The 16,763-nt window shown below is 43.1% G+C and overlaps 1 protein-coding gene across 4 annotated transcripts in view; it reads left to right on the top strand.

Moving 5' to 3' along the window:
• The first annotated feature begins 744 nt into the window (after positions 1 to 744).
• Positions 745 to 16,763, top strand: part of nav3 (neuron navigator 3) — a 178,950-nt gene continuing 162,931 nt past the window's right edge. For all 4 annotated transcript variants that reach the window (XM_029494728.1, XM_029494731.1, XM_029494730.1 and 1 more), the window contains exon 1: positions 745 to 1,112. In XM_029494728.1, the coding sequence (XP_029350588.1) occupies positions 855 to 1,112 (258 nt within the window). In that variant the 5' untranslated portion in view covers positions 745 to 854. The remainder of the gene's footprint in view (positions 1,113 to 16,763) is intronic.

Genomic DNA, 16,763 nt, shown 5'->3' with positions numbered 1-16,763 from the left:
AGAAACCGGGGAAGCAACAACAAACGTCAGTGTGCTACCTGATTTTGAGTTTTTCTCATAGAGACCCCTCCACCCATTTCCACCATCTGTTCCACACTGGAATTTTCCTTTTTTTAAGATTTCCTTATTATTTAGAAGTCTTTGGGCTTTTTTCCCTCTCACATTTTTACTATTCCTCTCACAGAAGGGAGGGGCTGCTCCAGATGGAGATGGAGAGAGTGCGTCTATTTCCAGTGCTCAGTGTTAGCGTGAGGAGAGAGAGAGAGAGAGAGAGAGGAATATGGACAGAGAGCTGTTTTGACAGTTGTGTTGGGAAGCACTGAAAGCACACAGACACCCATGCATGCATACACACACCCCCACACTCACACACAGACACACGAACACACTCAGCCAGGTCTCTGTAATCACAGTTTTGCCGAGTGGTGGTTATACCTTCCAGAGGAGTTCACGCCCCCTTGAACTGCTTTGGCTGACTTTGTGGTACACTTTTGACAGTGAGAGAGTGAGTAAGAGAGAGAGAGAGCGAGCGAGTGAGGGAAGGGGAGGGAGCAGTGTTGGTTGTGGGAGGAGAACAAGGAGGGAGTGAGCAGAAGGAAGGAGAAGCCCTCTCAGTTTCTGTGAGTCCTGCTGGCTGTAGGCTACAGAATGGGCGCAGTTGCTTTCCTCTCAGTCTGAGAGGCAACTGCTGTTTTTTTTTTTTCTCTCTTTTTTTTTTTTTTTTTTAGTTTTTCCTTCCGTTCCAGTGCCAGACATCAGTGGGAGTCTCTGCAGATTTGTTTCCCTTCCCTCGTTTTACTTCTTGGACCTCCTCTCCCACTCCTGTGTTATTATTTTTGTGCCTGGGAAGTACCATGCCGGTGGTTGGCGTAGCCTCCAAGCTCAGGCAACCCTCCACAGTGGGCACAAAACCGGTGCACACAGCTCTCCCCATCCCCAGTGCGGTCAGGGCTGCTGCCTCACAGGGTTACATGGCCCGGCAGCAGGAGCTCAGGGCAGGTGAGGGCCCCCCGGGGCTGTCCTGCCAGCTGTCAATCAAGTCTGAGTACCAGCAGGAGAGGACGCCTGAGGGGAAGTCCAGGGCCGAGACAGAGGAGAGCAAGATCTGCAAGGTTAGTGGAGACTCTTGCTTTGTGTCGGCTTTGGCAGCCGGCTGACACTCCACAGGTGTCAGGGATGGGAGAGCCGGCAGTGTATTTCTATCTCTCTGTGTCTGTCCCTTTTCCTCCACCGTGCTTGGAGCAGGTGTCTGACTCGCTCTGGGCTTGAGCACACGGTGATGACTCATGTGCGCTCTCTGGAGATGATGTCGCTGGTCTGTGATCATCAGCTAAGAGAGGAAACTAGATGAGTAATGTATCAGTGGCAGTGAATTACCTCATCCTACTGCCCCTTCACTTTGTGTTTAATCTACCAATCTGTGTTAGATGAAAGGAAAACTCAGGGATTGTGTGTGTTAGAGAGTTTCAATTCGTCTGAAGTGAACCATATCAGTTGCCCATTTGTGTGTGAGTGTGAGAGTGTGTGTTTGTGGGGAACCGGGGGGGGGTTAATGTGCTACCTGCGGAGGCCCAAAGATTAGGGGAACATGTTGTGTATACACTCTCCTCTCCTGCTGTCTCCTGGTTCAGGGTTGCAGATGGTTTTTTGGATGCACAGAGATCATTGTTAAGTGCTTCGCCATACTAAACTTTGTCTGTGCCAAGTACTTTCCTTTTTGAAGGAATATTTGGCTCAGGTTCTCAGGCTGCAGCAGGGAAGGCGGGGTAGGTCTGTCTTGAGGAGGAAGGAGTTTTCAAAACTCCCCGCCAAATAGTTTCAGCAGTGCCTTAGTCCGTCCCACATCCAGAGCTGTCAGAGCACAAAACTGAAACTTTCCTGTTTGGCCGGTTGATCCCCCCTCCCCTCCTCTCCACCCTCCGCTGCCTCTCTCTCTCTCTCTACCGTTAAGACTTCCTGACAGAGACAAAAAATGAAAAGACTCCATGACCGAGATTCTTTTTCTGGCTCTCAGACTTATGATACTGAACAAAGCCAGTGATTTTCCTCGTGACCCAGAGGAAACATGGGCAGAGGACATCAAAGCGCGGGTCAGCACTCCCCCTGCCTCTAGATCCCTCCGAGTGTGTCCGTGACTGAGTCCAAATCACCCACAGGGTGATTATGCCAAGTGTGCTTCATCATTAACCTGCTGCTGAACTGGCAACTTCAGTTTGACTTTCAGCTCATTAATACAACTGGGTTCTGAAAAATCTCCTCTTTAGTGCAGTAAAAGTAGCTGTTTAAGTATTTTTAATCAGAGTTTTTTGTATTATTATTATTTAAAAGCTAATGTCTAAGCATCTACTTGCAGCTCTGTGCAGTTCTTATCTTTTCATCTTCATTTATTCACAGTCCTTTGGATGAATGCTGCAGGTACACTGAATCTCTGATCTTTGCACTTCTTACTAGTTATACTGCTGTATTATTTCTAATGGACAGAGCATCAGCTAAACTAGCTGACATTTACGCTCAGCTTCACCTTTGTAGGTCCTGCTGTGGGAGAGCACAGAGGCAGGCAGAAAAGTCTGACTTGTCCCAGCCTGTCAGTGTGGGTGAGGAATGGGTGGTATGGGAGGAGTAATTAGTCCGTCTAATTGTGCTGTGTAGCCTCTTAAGAGCTTAACTCTGGGTTTTCAGAGAAAAAAGGGGAGAGTAGGAGGAGTAAATGCTACCATTACTCCTTTACATTGACCAACACATTTCATTCACTTTGTGTGGAGCCCTATTATCAAGCCATAGGATTGTTTGTACATGAGCAGTGCCTGACTACATTCTTGTTTGTGCACATTCACCCTATATATATACATCCAAGTGTCAGCATGTGTTGGCTTATTTGTCTGAGGTTAACTATTTAATTAGAATGATGTTTTTGCCAAGGTAAACATAGCTTTAGTTAGTTGGCTGCCTTTGAGACTCTTGGGTAGTAGGTGAATAGTAGGAGTAGCTGTCTCACTGCTTGCTGCATCTAGCCACCATATGCTGGCATTATTCCTGTGCTTGTAGAATGATTATGATACGAGTGCAGGAGAAATAAATGAGGGCTGAGTGCTGAAGGCGAGAGGAAGAAGGGATTTGTTTTTTCTTTTGTGTGGTGTTTGCAGAAGACACCAGGCCTGATGTTGCTCCTTGCAAAGCCCACGAGGAAGTCCAAGTGAATCTTAAACAAGCTCTGCCAAACCGAATCCGATCTGCAGCTCAGCCCGAAGCGGCTGAGAACCAAATGCTGCGACTGGGCTTAGAGCTTTCACATTTAACAGATGTTGGTCTGGTCAAAGAGGTGTTACCCCTTGCAAGTGAACAGTAAGTAATGCAGGTGGTTCAGGTGGTGTGTTCAGGGCACCAGCAGACTAGACGATGTTCATTTTGGACCCCATTCAGAATCAGTTGTGCCTAATTTCAGCAGCATTAATACAGCGTACAGATACTGTGTGAAGATAATCCATCAGGGATCTGCACTGCAGGCTGCACCTAGTCTCAGGGGAGTGTCCCTTCGGTTGTGTCTGGGTTCATGTGTGTGTATGCGTGGTTCATGTGTCTGTGTGTGCATCTGTGTGCACAGGTATGTGTTTCTTGAGTGGGATTTTCATAAAAAAAAAAAAAAGACAGATTTAGTTTGTATTCCATTAACTCGGTTAAATTTTAATATAATGCATTAACATTATCGGCAGTAATGAAGAGACATATCATTAGTTATTCTTAGTAGATGGTAAGTCTGGTTTCATTTCATTAATCTTCCAAAGTATACAGTACCTTGAGCCCATAAGCTCCCTGGCTAACTTACCTGGCATGACTTTAGCAGGCGGCTGCCTATGCCTCCAGTTTCTTTGGTGGTGTTGTGCAACACCTGCACTCCTCCAAGGCCCAATGAATTTAGAGGGGTTTGGCTGTATGACTGTGAGCGGTAAAGGGCTTCACAAACAAGGCAAGACGTTTACGCACTCTCTGCTGACAGTTCATATCAGTATGAGCAGTACGAGCTTATCTGAGTCGACTGGGCTTTAATGAACCGTCAGTGCCACCACCACTGATAGAGAATTATCGTGCTTTGGGGGGGGGGGGGGTATGGCTGAAAATTGTATCACACCTTATGTTTGAATCTTCTGTTTGGCAGAAGAACAACTGATATTGATTGGGTTCCTCTTCATTCATCCTTTAAGATACCCACTGCTGGTTATTGGATGCTTCTAAATTTGTGTGTATCCATTGGTTGATGCTTCCCAGCAAATGTCATCTTATGCCTTCAGTCTTTTGGACAGACTTTATTGAAGCATCCCGTTAAAGTTAATGGCTGCCCTAATATAACCCTCTCTGCTGCAAATGATATTTCCATAAAACTAAAAAGTCCAGAGACAACAAAATTGTTTCACATGCCATCTTGCATTACAGTCATAGAGTCTGGATAAAAGTGGGCATTGACTCTGTGTCTAGAAAGTGTTAAATATGCATTTTATCATCAGGGGGCGACTCCACTGGTTGTAAAAAGTCAGATTGTATTGAAGTCCCTACTTCTCCTTTGGTTTTCAGCTCAGTAAACATTTTCCTAATTTATTTATGGTCTCGGTCTCTAGTTTCAATTCTTCCTATTCGGTCATCAGACATAGACATAAAACAGGGCATTGCAACTGTATGATTGACATTCTGTGCAATTAAGTAAGAAGTACAGAACAGGTCATATTCACCCCTTACTCCTCCTCAGCTCCACCTTCTCTTCCAAACATAGTTTCTACTGGTTTCTTAAAACCAAGATGGCCAGCGGACAAATTACAAACCGGAGGCTTCAAAACAGCAGTTCACAAAAACCAATGGATGAGGTCACGCTAGTTGACAGTTGAGTAGAATATTTACTTGTGTTGTTGTTATGGCACGTTTCTATGATAGTGTTTGGTTTAATGCAACACAGAAAGACACAGACACAACCTTTTTTTACTTAAACTTAACAAGACACAATTCTTTCTGGAAAAAAAGATTAGTGACAGAGTGTAATTTTTAGTGCAGCCTCTGTGTCCTTATTTTTTGGTGCTAACCCTGAGAATACCGCCAATTACTGAACTGAGTTTCTCACTATGATGAAACTTTGGTTAGCTCAGCTTCCAAACAGCAGTAAATTTTGATCCATTTAGACTCTAATGCAAAAGTCCCACTTTTTATTGCACACTTATTGCAACTTTAATCCAACCCTAGGAGAAGTGACTGAATTTATACCTCTCATAACATTTATTAAAAAAATAAATAAATAAATACAAAACATTGGCTGTTAAATTGAATAGGCACTGTAAGAGTAGGTGCGATTTAAAGGCACATTTATAATACAACTTGACCTAGGCAGAGATGGACCCTGAAGTTTCCGTTCTCAGCTGTCATGCTCTCTCCTCTCCTCTCCTAACCCTAACAACATTGTCCCACTGTGTTTGTTTTCTCAAAAACGCAGCAGATTGTATACATGTTGTGGACTGCTATTGTTGCTGGCCGATCAAGGAATGTTGCTCCCTGTGAAAAACTACATACATGTTTGCCGGAAGTCTAGCTTCGTGCCAGACGCGCTCACCCTCTTAAAAAAGAAAACAAAACAACATCCTCTCTCTCTGGTGCATACACTGTGGGCTGAGGAGAGTAATCAGGGTTATTTGCTTTGTGTGTGCCTGTATGTGGCACAGTTCATCCTTTGGCTCTGATAGTGTTCTGGCTAACAATATGTGTGGGTTTCAAAGTCAGAAAGAGAGGTGGGGTGCCTAAAAGAATAAATTTGGGGTCTATTGAGCTTGAGCTGAGTGAGTAGACTATAAACAAACCTCCCTCTTTCTCTTTTCACTGGGTGGGCATGATGCTGTCTGTTTCTCTTGTTTTCTTTTGTCTTCTTTGTCTCTTTGCTCTAATTTGTTTTCATCCGTTGAAATTCTAACAGATTAAAATGAAAATAAAGATACATTATGGTTTTGACACCACTACTAGCTGCACTGCTAATGAGAGCATTTTAATCATAATGAGGCATTTCATATTTTCATACTTGCATTCATAAAAATATGCCCTCAGTACCGACACATTTATAATCAACATTTACATTCATTCACATTTTTATTTTGAACATTTCAGCATTGGATGTGAAGAAGGAATATAAACAACGCAGTTGTAGAATATTAGATGATTTGTCTAAAAGGTGTTTCCATAAAACCAACATTTAACAGCCGTGCACTTGCCTATTTAACCTATGGAAAAGTTCAGCAGTGATACGTTATGATTCTGTCCAGCACATCAGTGGTCAGAGCATGCTCTCTCCCTCTCTCACTCTCTGTCTGGCTCTTGCCCAGTTGTTGCTCTTCCCCCTCCAGTGGCTCTGACACTGCTGAAACAACTGAGAGAGCACGGGAGTTGGGTGACAGCGGCGGCGGCAGTGGGGGGGACTTGTTCTATCAGGGGAAGAGCAGTTGGAGGTGGATTTGGTAGTGTTGGAACGGATGGGTGGGGGGAGTTTTGAATGTGTCCTAGTCATGGGTGGTCTGACTTGCTGTCTGCCGGACTCCATATCTGGAACAGGAGCTGTTGTGGTGAGGAAGGTGTGAAAACTAACCAGTAGGAAGAGCAGCACTGCTATATTTGCACCTCATCCAGCCAATGAAGTCAGGAAGTGATGAGCCATGATTACTTCAACCTCAGCGCAGAATGACATGACGAAATGAGAGAGGGCTTGAAAATGGCCCTGGTTAAAAGCATGGACTACTGCTGCACCGCCCAGCACCTTTATTGCAGATTTGATCATCCTCTCAATGTTCCCTCTGTTTCTCTGCAGGAGTTCGTCCCTGCAACTGTAAAAGCAGTGCACTTGAAGGTCAACAAGTCTGTGGTCTGCTCAGCCAATCAGAAATAATGTGTTAACAGGGGAGTCCACCCCAGCTCACTTGGCCTGGTCCAAGTTGGAAACATGGCAGTGATTTTTCGTCTCACACATGATTCTGAACCATAAGATTATCAAATTAAACCTTCAAACCTTACACAGAAATCAGATTAGGTTAACATATGTTGCAGCTGAATAACTACCACTCATGTGATTCACTCACATTTTTTGTGTTTGTGTCCGGCCCCCCGCCTGCACTGTACAACCTCCAATGCTGAGATTCCTAAATGACCCCTGGGTCAAAATTGGGAAAATATTCGACACAATATTATGCTTTCCAGTGCTCGCTCTCCCTCACTCTCCCTGTGCCTTTTTGTCTTACACACAGTATTTCATTGCCTTTTGTGCCCCAGGGAGTCTGCAGTCGGCTGTGCTGTTTTAAATCTTGGAGTGAGAACACACAGAGTGGCCGGTGTTTACAGTGTGGCCGCGCTGGTTAAAAATACCCTCCCCTGGAAGTACAGTCACAGCATTCACTCCAAAATACCAAGAAAAAGAAGTCCAAGTGAGCAAGTTTAGCAGTGAAACCTTCAGAAATCCATGAAGAAGATTCCACATAAACTTTGATTTTGATTTGACCTTTGACCTTTTTTTTTTTTTTTTTAATATAAATAGGAGTTTGACCCTGCACTCTATTTGATGGAGGTCGCAGTCAGTCTGTCTAACTCAGTCATTGCACATTTCACCTTGTGTTCTCACTCTTCGTCCAGTCTGTCTGACCTAAGGCATTATTCAACATAAGTCAGATTAAAGGGACCAAAGCCTCCCACTGTTGTTGTCTCATCATGTTCTGAGTTCCTCTCTCTGATTGTATGTGTGTGAGGCATCGTGGCAGCCATTAGAGCCAAAAGAAAGTGTAAGCATGAAATAAAGTAACCCTACTCTCATGTAGATGCTGGTATACACACACACACTCACACCAGGCCCTCTGCTAGTTCAAAGGTTGGCTTGCTAATGATCCAAGAGAGGGACGCTTCGCTTGTTTGTTGTTTAAGGCCATAAAAGAAGAACAGCAAACACAGGAACATGTGCTGGATAAACAGATTTTATGTTACACACATGTGTCTGATGTTATCATTTCTTCTGCAGGATACGTGACCACACACACACACACACATATGTGCCACTAACTGCTGAAGATGTTGTGAGGGGAAAGTAGACTACTATCTTCTATCTTCTATAGGTATAGCACATTTTCTCTCAAACTGCAAGAGTGTTGCAGCGTTGCCCCACATTTTTTTTTACACAGCAAATTCACCCCGTGGAAACAACTGATCCCAGGTCACCTGAGGGGATCCTGATTTACAAGTAAATCAGGGATGGGACCATTTAGTGTTTTATAGAGCAGTAGTAGGATTTTCATTTTTTATTTTAATTTTTTTTTACACTCAGGAAATCAGTACAGTGATCAAAGTCCTTAAATCACTGTACTTCCTGTGGGATGTTCAGAGTTGGTGATGATTCTGGGAGTAGACATGTAAAAGACCTGTAGAGACACCATTACAGTGGCCTGTTGAAAAGTTTTTCTTTATCTCAGTTATATTGAAATCATTTATTCTTATCTTTGTTTTTCAGGTGATATGAGAAAGATTTTGTGGTTGTGCTCATGTCAACCTCACACATGCTGTGTGAATGTGAGCTTGACACATTATGAGAAATTAAGAGCAGAATGTAAAATTGAGTGATTCAGATTGGGGCCTGAGGGTAGGAGCTGTTCGATATTTTGGAAAGTCTGACGGGGAGGTTGTGGGGTAATCAGCTGACAGTCCAGGAACTCAGTGGCTCAGCCAATAAAGAGTTCCAGCATGTAACTTCCTGAAACCCATAAATTGTAATTTTTCCCCTTTGGCTCCTGCATGGATTAAAGGGAAACTGGAGAACCACTGTATATATGAGAGATGTTGTGTGAAGCTGTACGTTGTCTCGGCAGTGGTAGTTGTGCGTGTCTGAAAGTGAAACAAATCAAAAAGTGTGTGTTGATGTTGAAGTGAACCCTACTAGACTCTGCCGGGTAATTCAGCAGGCTTTTAGGTAAACAAACAAACTGTGATATGTAAATGATCAGCTTTGTTTTTTTTTTGTTTTTTTTGGTAGGTTACTTTAAAGTCGGACTAACCTACACGAACACACTCAGTGTTTTGTGAAAGTGGCTCAGTGGCAGATCATCTTCACCTCTACCTCATTTCTTCCATCCATCTCTCTTTAGCTGTCAGCACACTCTGTCTGCTCTGTTTTCTTAGCATGCTCCTCGCTCCCTCAATCCCTCCTTTTCACATCTTCCCAACACTCCCCTCCCCATCTCCTGTCACTGTCTCCTCTCTCTGTTCGTTCCCATTCCCAGCATTCCAATCTGAGTACTTCCCTGGCTTCAACCTTCTTGACTTGAATCTTTCTCTTTATTCCACTCCCTCCAACTTACTGACTGCTATTTTCCTTTGACCTTAACCCCCCCCTCCCCCTCTCCCATCTTATTTTTGTATTTTTTTTTCCATCCTCTTTACCATCATGTTCCACCCTTCCTTCTCTCGCTCTTATTTTGTGTCTATCTTTTCCTCTTTGATATTTATAATGAGAAAAGCAGCAGGAGAGAGTTAACACACACCTGGCCCAGTTATGTCTCCCTGGTTTTCACAGGTAACCTTTCCTCTGCTGGACCAATAGCTCCTCTCCTCTCCTGTTTCCTCTCCTCTCCTCTTGTATCACAACAACCGGTGTTAAAAGTGTCCAACCAAGCATGGGCAGGACGCAAACAGATCACATCCTGTAACATGGACTAACAAGGGCAAGCACCCTGTGTGTGTATGTGTTGCTCTCAGTTGTGCAGGGAGAACGATTGCTGATGTTGTGAGTCAGGCGAATGGTCTCTGTGGTATTGACTCATGGCTTACACAGCAGCAGTAGATCACTAACTATCAACATGATTACTGGGTTTCCCGGGAGAGGTGGGGCTAGATAGAGTAACATCAACCATACAAGAGAACATTTTTAACTGTGCAGGGTCGCAGTGCAGCTTCAAAGGATTCCCCTAAGCTTTTTCAAGTTTTTACAAGTCACAGTTGTTTCCAGCTACCATAACACACGTTTGATCACTTAGTGCAAACAAAGTCCTCATGAAAAAAGCACCACACACAGTATCTATATGGTATGATGTGATACATTATTTATTTTTTAATGATTGTTGGCTTATAGATTGAATGGAATTATAACACAAATTGTTGCAATACAAACTGTATTTTCAAAATTAAACCTGATGCAACTGCAGATATGTTCTTCGGAAAAATGTCATTCAGACCATACTAACAGTATGCTGTCCATTTAAAAAAAAAAAAAAAAAAAAAAAAAAAACAGCACTTGTGTAACAGTAACAGCTAAGATATAGTAGCAGCAGGTTACAGAACTACTGTGGGAGCTGAAGGAGATGTTATACTCAAGGCTGTCCCACCAATTATTTATACCACATATGCAGGGTTGTGGGGTGCTGGGACGAATCCCAGCTGACACTGAGTGAGAGCGGGGTTCACCCTTTACTGGTCACCAGTTCATCACAGGACCGACATTGAGACAAACAGCTATTCACCCTCACACTCAGTCTTAAGGGCAATTCAGAGTCAGTGGTGACCTTAGACAGCATGTCCTTGGACTGTTGGGGGAAGATGGAGGGGCGCCACACTGGCACAGGGAGAATAAGCAAACTTCATACAGAAAAGCCGCCAGAGAGGAATCGAACCCAGGACATTCTTGCTAGGTGGCGACAGCCTTAACCACTGTGTTGACACATGCTGATGTTTGTGAGCCTGAATCGCCGGCCACGTGGGGGGGAGAGTCGCTCATCTTCCATCACATGGGTTCATGTGTGCAGACTTCATCTCCAGCTGCGCTTCAGTTAGAAAGGAAAAAATTTGCGGTTGCTGTTGGTAGCTCCCAGGTGTGAATGTTTGTAGCAGCATGAAAGTGACAGAGTGCCGCTGAAAAACAGCATCAATCATCCATCGCTGGGTTACATTTAGGGCCTTACTGTGGGATGTTTTTGATAAATAAATAGAAAACACGAACCAAACCCTCGGACGCAGATGGTGGGATGAAAAGCTGGTTCTGGTGGGATACCGGGTGGTGGTTTGCTGCTGTACCCTCCCTTGGCACAGGCTTTTACAGGGCGCTTAACAGAGCAAGCACACATGTTTTTTTGAGGTGGTTAGCCCTCACATTTAGACTCATCATTACCCACAACCAGCGTCAATGCTCTCATTATTTTTCCACTTTCTTTGTCTCAATCCAGACATGTAAATTTTCCTTATTTTCGACATTTTCTATGCGCAGGCCTTATGTAAGCACTAATAAAATGCCAAATGGAAATCATTACACTTTCTCATATATTTCTGTATGTTTACTCTGAGCAGCAAGGGATTTTCTTACATGGAATCTTTCATTCAAATTGCTTCTCAGTACCATGTGTGCATGTTTAAAATGGGTGGCCCCAGCAAGAACAAATCCCTAACACCTTGCCCCCTACTTTTCTTTAATTTAAATATCAAAATCGAAGTGATTTTGATTCGAAAGTGCAGGTCTGGCCTCTATAGTGTTAGCCTGACAGTGCTGGACACTGATGTGCGTGGCTCTAGAAAGTTTACAGCTGTGGAAAGATCATGCAGGTCGAGGCAGACTCACTGATCCTAACTTGGTGATGAGATCATAAGCTGACTCAGTGGTGCGTGACCCCTCCAGCCTCCGGACAGTCTGCAGAGCATTATGGCAGCATTTGATGTATCCATGCCCTTTTGGTAACAGTAAATGGAGTGTGAAACTGCATGTTGCAAAAGTTGCAACTGGAGCCTTGTGGGTGCGTGTCTGTGTCTGTGCGTCTGTGTCAATAAAAGTGAGATGAAATGAAATGAGGTTTTTACAGTAATATAAATTATAAAGCAGTTTCTTCAGAGTAGGAGGTTAGGTTGTTTGGTCAACTCATGCTGAGAACTTGGACCCTGTCCCTGGCTGCAGTTATTTATATACGTGGTTTGTGTCTTCACATCATATACTGTACTTGTGTGACAAGATTCTCATCTGTAGGTAGGAATAAAAATTAAATCCAATAACATCAAAGTGGGTTTTTTGCAGATCCACCAAAATAAGGGAGAGGAATGTGGTAAACCAAGAAAATGAGAAAGGGACGATTTGTCGGAACACCCAATTAAATTTTTTTTACTCCATGTGAGGTGTTTTGGTCCTAAAGACCCACATTCATCCCATAGTGGTCTACAATGTGAGGCCTGCTCTGTCGTCCCTCTCCTGCCCTGATAATTTTCTGCCTCTAGGCTGCAGGTGGAACTCTTTTCCACAAAAGCATCCCTCTATTAAAATGATTATTTCCACTTTACCATTACAATCTTATTGCCTCTGCAGTTCCGCTGTATTAATTTTACCTGTAAAGTGTGTATGATGTGCCGTTAATGAGTGTTAAACATGAACTACTGGCCCTTGACAGCACCGCAAGAGATGTGGAGTTGGAGTGCACTTCCACTCCCCCTTCCCCATTTCAGGCCAGAGAAAGTTTTCTCACAGATTAGGTCTCCTGACACACATTGGAGTTTGGTTTTATTTACTGGCTGATGTTGTCGTTAATCCCCCGTGAAAGCTCAAACCAGCTTTTAACAACCTTGAGTTTTTTGTTGATGCATCCTCTGAGGCTTTTTATTTTTATTTATTTTTTTTTTTTTGGTGCTCTGCTCATTTCCTCTCTCAGCTCAGTGGCCTTGATTGTTGTCATTGAGACACAGCGGTGGGTCTGTTTTAGTACATCTGCAATGAAGACAGTGGCATTACTAAAGCTTACATCCAAGGGGAATCTGCCTGTCAACATCAGAAGGCCATTGCTTCAACCGTGGGTTCACAGGGTCAGGGTTGGGATTGTACTCTTGCCTGCGAGGGAGATGTGTGAAAGCTCAAGCAAATGAGCACCGTTTTCCTTCATAATCCCCAGATGATGAGAAAGGGCTGCCATCTTGGCCAGAAGAGGTTACTTGAAGTTACAGAGGCTCACATCCATACTGGCTATTTGCCAGTAGCTTTGAATAGAAAAGTTTTTTATCCAATGCAGATATCCACAAAGGACAAACAAGCTTTGATATACAGGATTTATTTAAAGAAATAATACCCATAGGAAGATGTATCTGTGGGTTTAAGAAGCCAAAAGCATCTGAGTGGAGATATTCTAAGGAGAAGTTAACTGTTTTTTGATAAAAGTAATATAAATGCAGCTTATATCAGTTTAACACTAAAAATAGAATAAAATAAAATCCAATCCTGTAAAGTTGGATGAGGAACTTGGGCCATGACAGAGGATTGCCACCACTTCGTTGTGACATCACATACATACAGAAGTTCTGACAAGTTTTAAGGCTCAGTTTCCGAAGAAAGAGTCTTTGCATTTCTCTGCAGACTGAGACTTTTGATAATTTCCCTGTATTAATGTAGATAACACAGAGGTCTACATTTACATTGCAAAGGCCCTTAAAGGGACCTTTCCGATGCTCCTTTTCTTTCCTGTAAATGTGTCATTTAAAGTTTTGGGTTACAAGGTCCTGAGCCCCATAGAAACCAAATAATACTGACAAGCATTGCTAACCCTAGCCTACTTTAAGCACCAACTGATAAGCAGATAGAATGAGTTGAGAGGATGTGATTTATGTGCCAAAGCTAATCCTAAAAATGTTAGCAAACTTTCATTGCAAATCCCAATACACTACATATTAAGGGGGGAATATGCCAATTTCCTACTCTTTGTTATATGACATGAAATTAAATACCACAAAAAAATTGTTATCATCATTATGTATTATATTTTTATTAGCAGTCTGGTCAAATTGTCATTGTACAATTGGGTCACAGTTTGCCAAAGATCTATTTCAAATGACTTACAGTGCACATGGAAGGCCTGGGTGTACCTGTAAACATAAATGTCACATTTCCCTTGTTTGACATTTCTGCCAGTTACGTATTTTGTTCAACTAAATGATGACGTGTGAATAATTTGTCATATTGAAAGGGACTATCTAGCATCCACAACACAAACTAATTTAGCAAAATTGTCTTTATAAATATTGTAATCAAAAATGATTGTCAAAATCACAAGGGAAAGTTCTTGACCTCAGTCCAAAGAAACCCTTGTGTCATGGATGGATTGGGGTTTATAGTGTTGGGTTGTGGGTCTGTGTGACCTGACTGGAGGGCGAAGGTAAATCCACCCTCGAAGCCTCAGGAAGTACAAGGTTTGAAATCATTCAGGCAGAGGGACAAACTCTCAGAGACAGGAGCGCAAAGCAGCCAATAGTAGCAGCACTGTTTCTTTTATTATTTAGGACTTATTCAAAGAACATGTGGATGGTAGGAGTTAACTTGCTGCTGGATTGGAAGCAGATGCAGGCACCTCATTCAAGTTAAAACCTTAATCGCTCTCTGTATCTGGCTACCTCTTTTTGGCCTTGTGGAAAGAACAGCTGAAGGTAAAATACCTAGAGGGCTAAGGTTTAAGACGTGGGGGAAGGAAATTGGGACGGTGGGAAAGAAAAGTGTGAGAGTAGAGAGAGTGGTCGTTGTGTCAGGGACACTGCCTCACACCATAACTTTGGGAACCAAATATTACTCTGTAGGTTACCGTTGGAGTCAAGCCATTTGAATTAAGTTGCAATAGGGTGTGATGGAGAGGAAGTGGCTTAAGGGTGGAAGACTCGAGCCATATGCCAGGCTGATCATATGGGATTGGAAGGTGGATGCCGTGTGGGTCAGCTGTTATGTAGCAGAATAATACCCAAAACATCAGAAAACTGAACCAAAGTGAAGTTTCTTTCCCTGACTTTTGGGATCTCACATATCGATAAGTTCAGAGTGAAGTCTCTTTATCCTCTCCACATGATCTCCTGCAAGGCAAATTAAAGTGCATGTGCCAATGACTTAGGGAACTGCTTGATCAAACCTGTTCTCCACCAAACCATCCATTTTTCTACCCGTGCAGAGCTAGAGCCTGTACAGAAGAGTGCAAGTACGTTTATGGTTATATGGAGACCATCAAACATCGACTCTTCTTCTCTTTTGCTCTCATCAAGATTGTTGCTGGCTGATATTAATTTCCGTGAGCTTGACAGGGGCCATTATTCTTGGGGAGGAGGCTTGAGTTACTGTGTTTGGGGATAAGGATCCTCTCGCACAGGAAGCTGTATATACAGTGTGCGTTATACAATAGCCCAGACCATAGACAGAGGGAGCAGCAGAGGGAAAAGCTTTTGGACAGACAGTATTGGAAGTGTGGGAAAGATGAAATGTCTTCCTCAGTCAGTCGCCTTGCATGCTGGCAGGTGCTGTAAGGTAGACGTTTCAGGTCGTTCTTCTTCAGAGTCGAAAAGCTGTTCAGGGACTAAAACATTCTCAATGTTAGTTGAACATGTTATGATGTTAGATTTAAACAAACTTGCAAAAAGTATATATGCATATTTTTAATGTGTTATATCTTTTTAAATACATGTCATGTCATATGTGTCATCTGTGATTGCAAGTGTACCCAACCTTGGTTTCCATAGTTACAATCATAAACATCCAGACTGCACCAAGAGCAGCATCATTATTCATTATAACATTAATCATGACTTGGTTGCATTTAGGAAAAGATTGTGATTTCATTTAAAATAAGTACTTGCTCAAAATGATTTGTTGTCACAGTCACATTAATGAAAATTATGGTTAACGCAAGCACTGCATCACTGCAATTTTATGTTTGCTCATGTCATCACTTTTGCAATCACTAAATGTAGCCAAGCAACAAAATTTATCTATGGTTGATTCGAGATTAAATAAAGTTTGTTAAATGCAGCAGCATTTTGGGTAAAAGACAGGATGACTATTGGACTACATTAGCTGGGTTTTTCATAGTGCTTTGTGTCTGTTAGGACTATTTGCAGGTTGGAGGTCTTAACATTGTATACCAGCAGTGCTGACTGTGCAGCTTGTGCGGTTCACCAGGATGTTTGAGTCCTCCTCCTGATCGCTGTGCTGCTTCGCAGATGTGTTGAATGAGTAGGACGAGGAATTGTTGGTCTCTGGGGAACCTTCTGGTTCTGCTGGTCAAGGCCATGCAGAATATCCCCAGTACGCACAAGGCATAGTGAGGGAGATAGGGCTTTTGGGTGGAAAGGTAATGTCCTCTCCCACATCCAACAAACCTCTGCTTGATGACTACGCTTGACTGATATCTGGATCAGTCTAGCAGTGTGGTAGCACTCCCACCCAGCAGTGACTTCCTCTCTCCTCCACAGACCAAAACGTGAGTGCAGTGGCTGTTCAGCAGGGTTTATTTGGTTAAATGGCACTGACAAACTCCATTACAGGCTCGACGTAAAGGTCCCGGACTGCATTTAACAGGATGTCTGCTGCCCTGACCCAACCAAACAGAGGAGGAATGGAAAAGATAAGGCACTTGATGGCTAAGCTGCATCCCATTTCTTCCTTCCAGTTTCACCCCATGATGTCTCATCTCTCCACACTTTCTATCCAGTCAGACCATTTTAATGCTACACTGGGCCTTGGCATTGAAACCCTAACTTGATCATTCCTATATGTTTTAATAGTATGCCTGATTCAAGAAGATTGGTGTAGAGGTAGCCTACCTTTCCATAGTGGGATATTTACCAACTTCATACTGTACATCTCCTTTTTTTCCAACTTTTATATACTGCACTCCACATCGTCAATGTCCTCACATGTGTGAAAGCAAAGACTTTTTATGTCATGATTATGTGTGTATTTGCATACACTGTTAGAGGAACGTGTGTGAGCCTCATTTTCCCCA

This window comes from Echeneis naucrates, chromosome 23 (genome assembly GCF_900963305.1).
Source record: "Echeneis naucrates chromosome 23, fEcheNa1.1, whole genome shotgun sequence".
NCBI classification, from domain to species: domain Eukaryota; kingdom Metazoa; phylum Chordata; class Actinopteri; order Carangiformes; family Echeneidae; genus Echeneis; species Echeneis naucrates.
The sequence above is the reverse complement of the archived record's forward strand: the minus strand, read 5'-3'. Positions and strand labels throughout refer to the sequence as shown.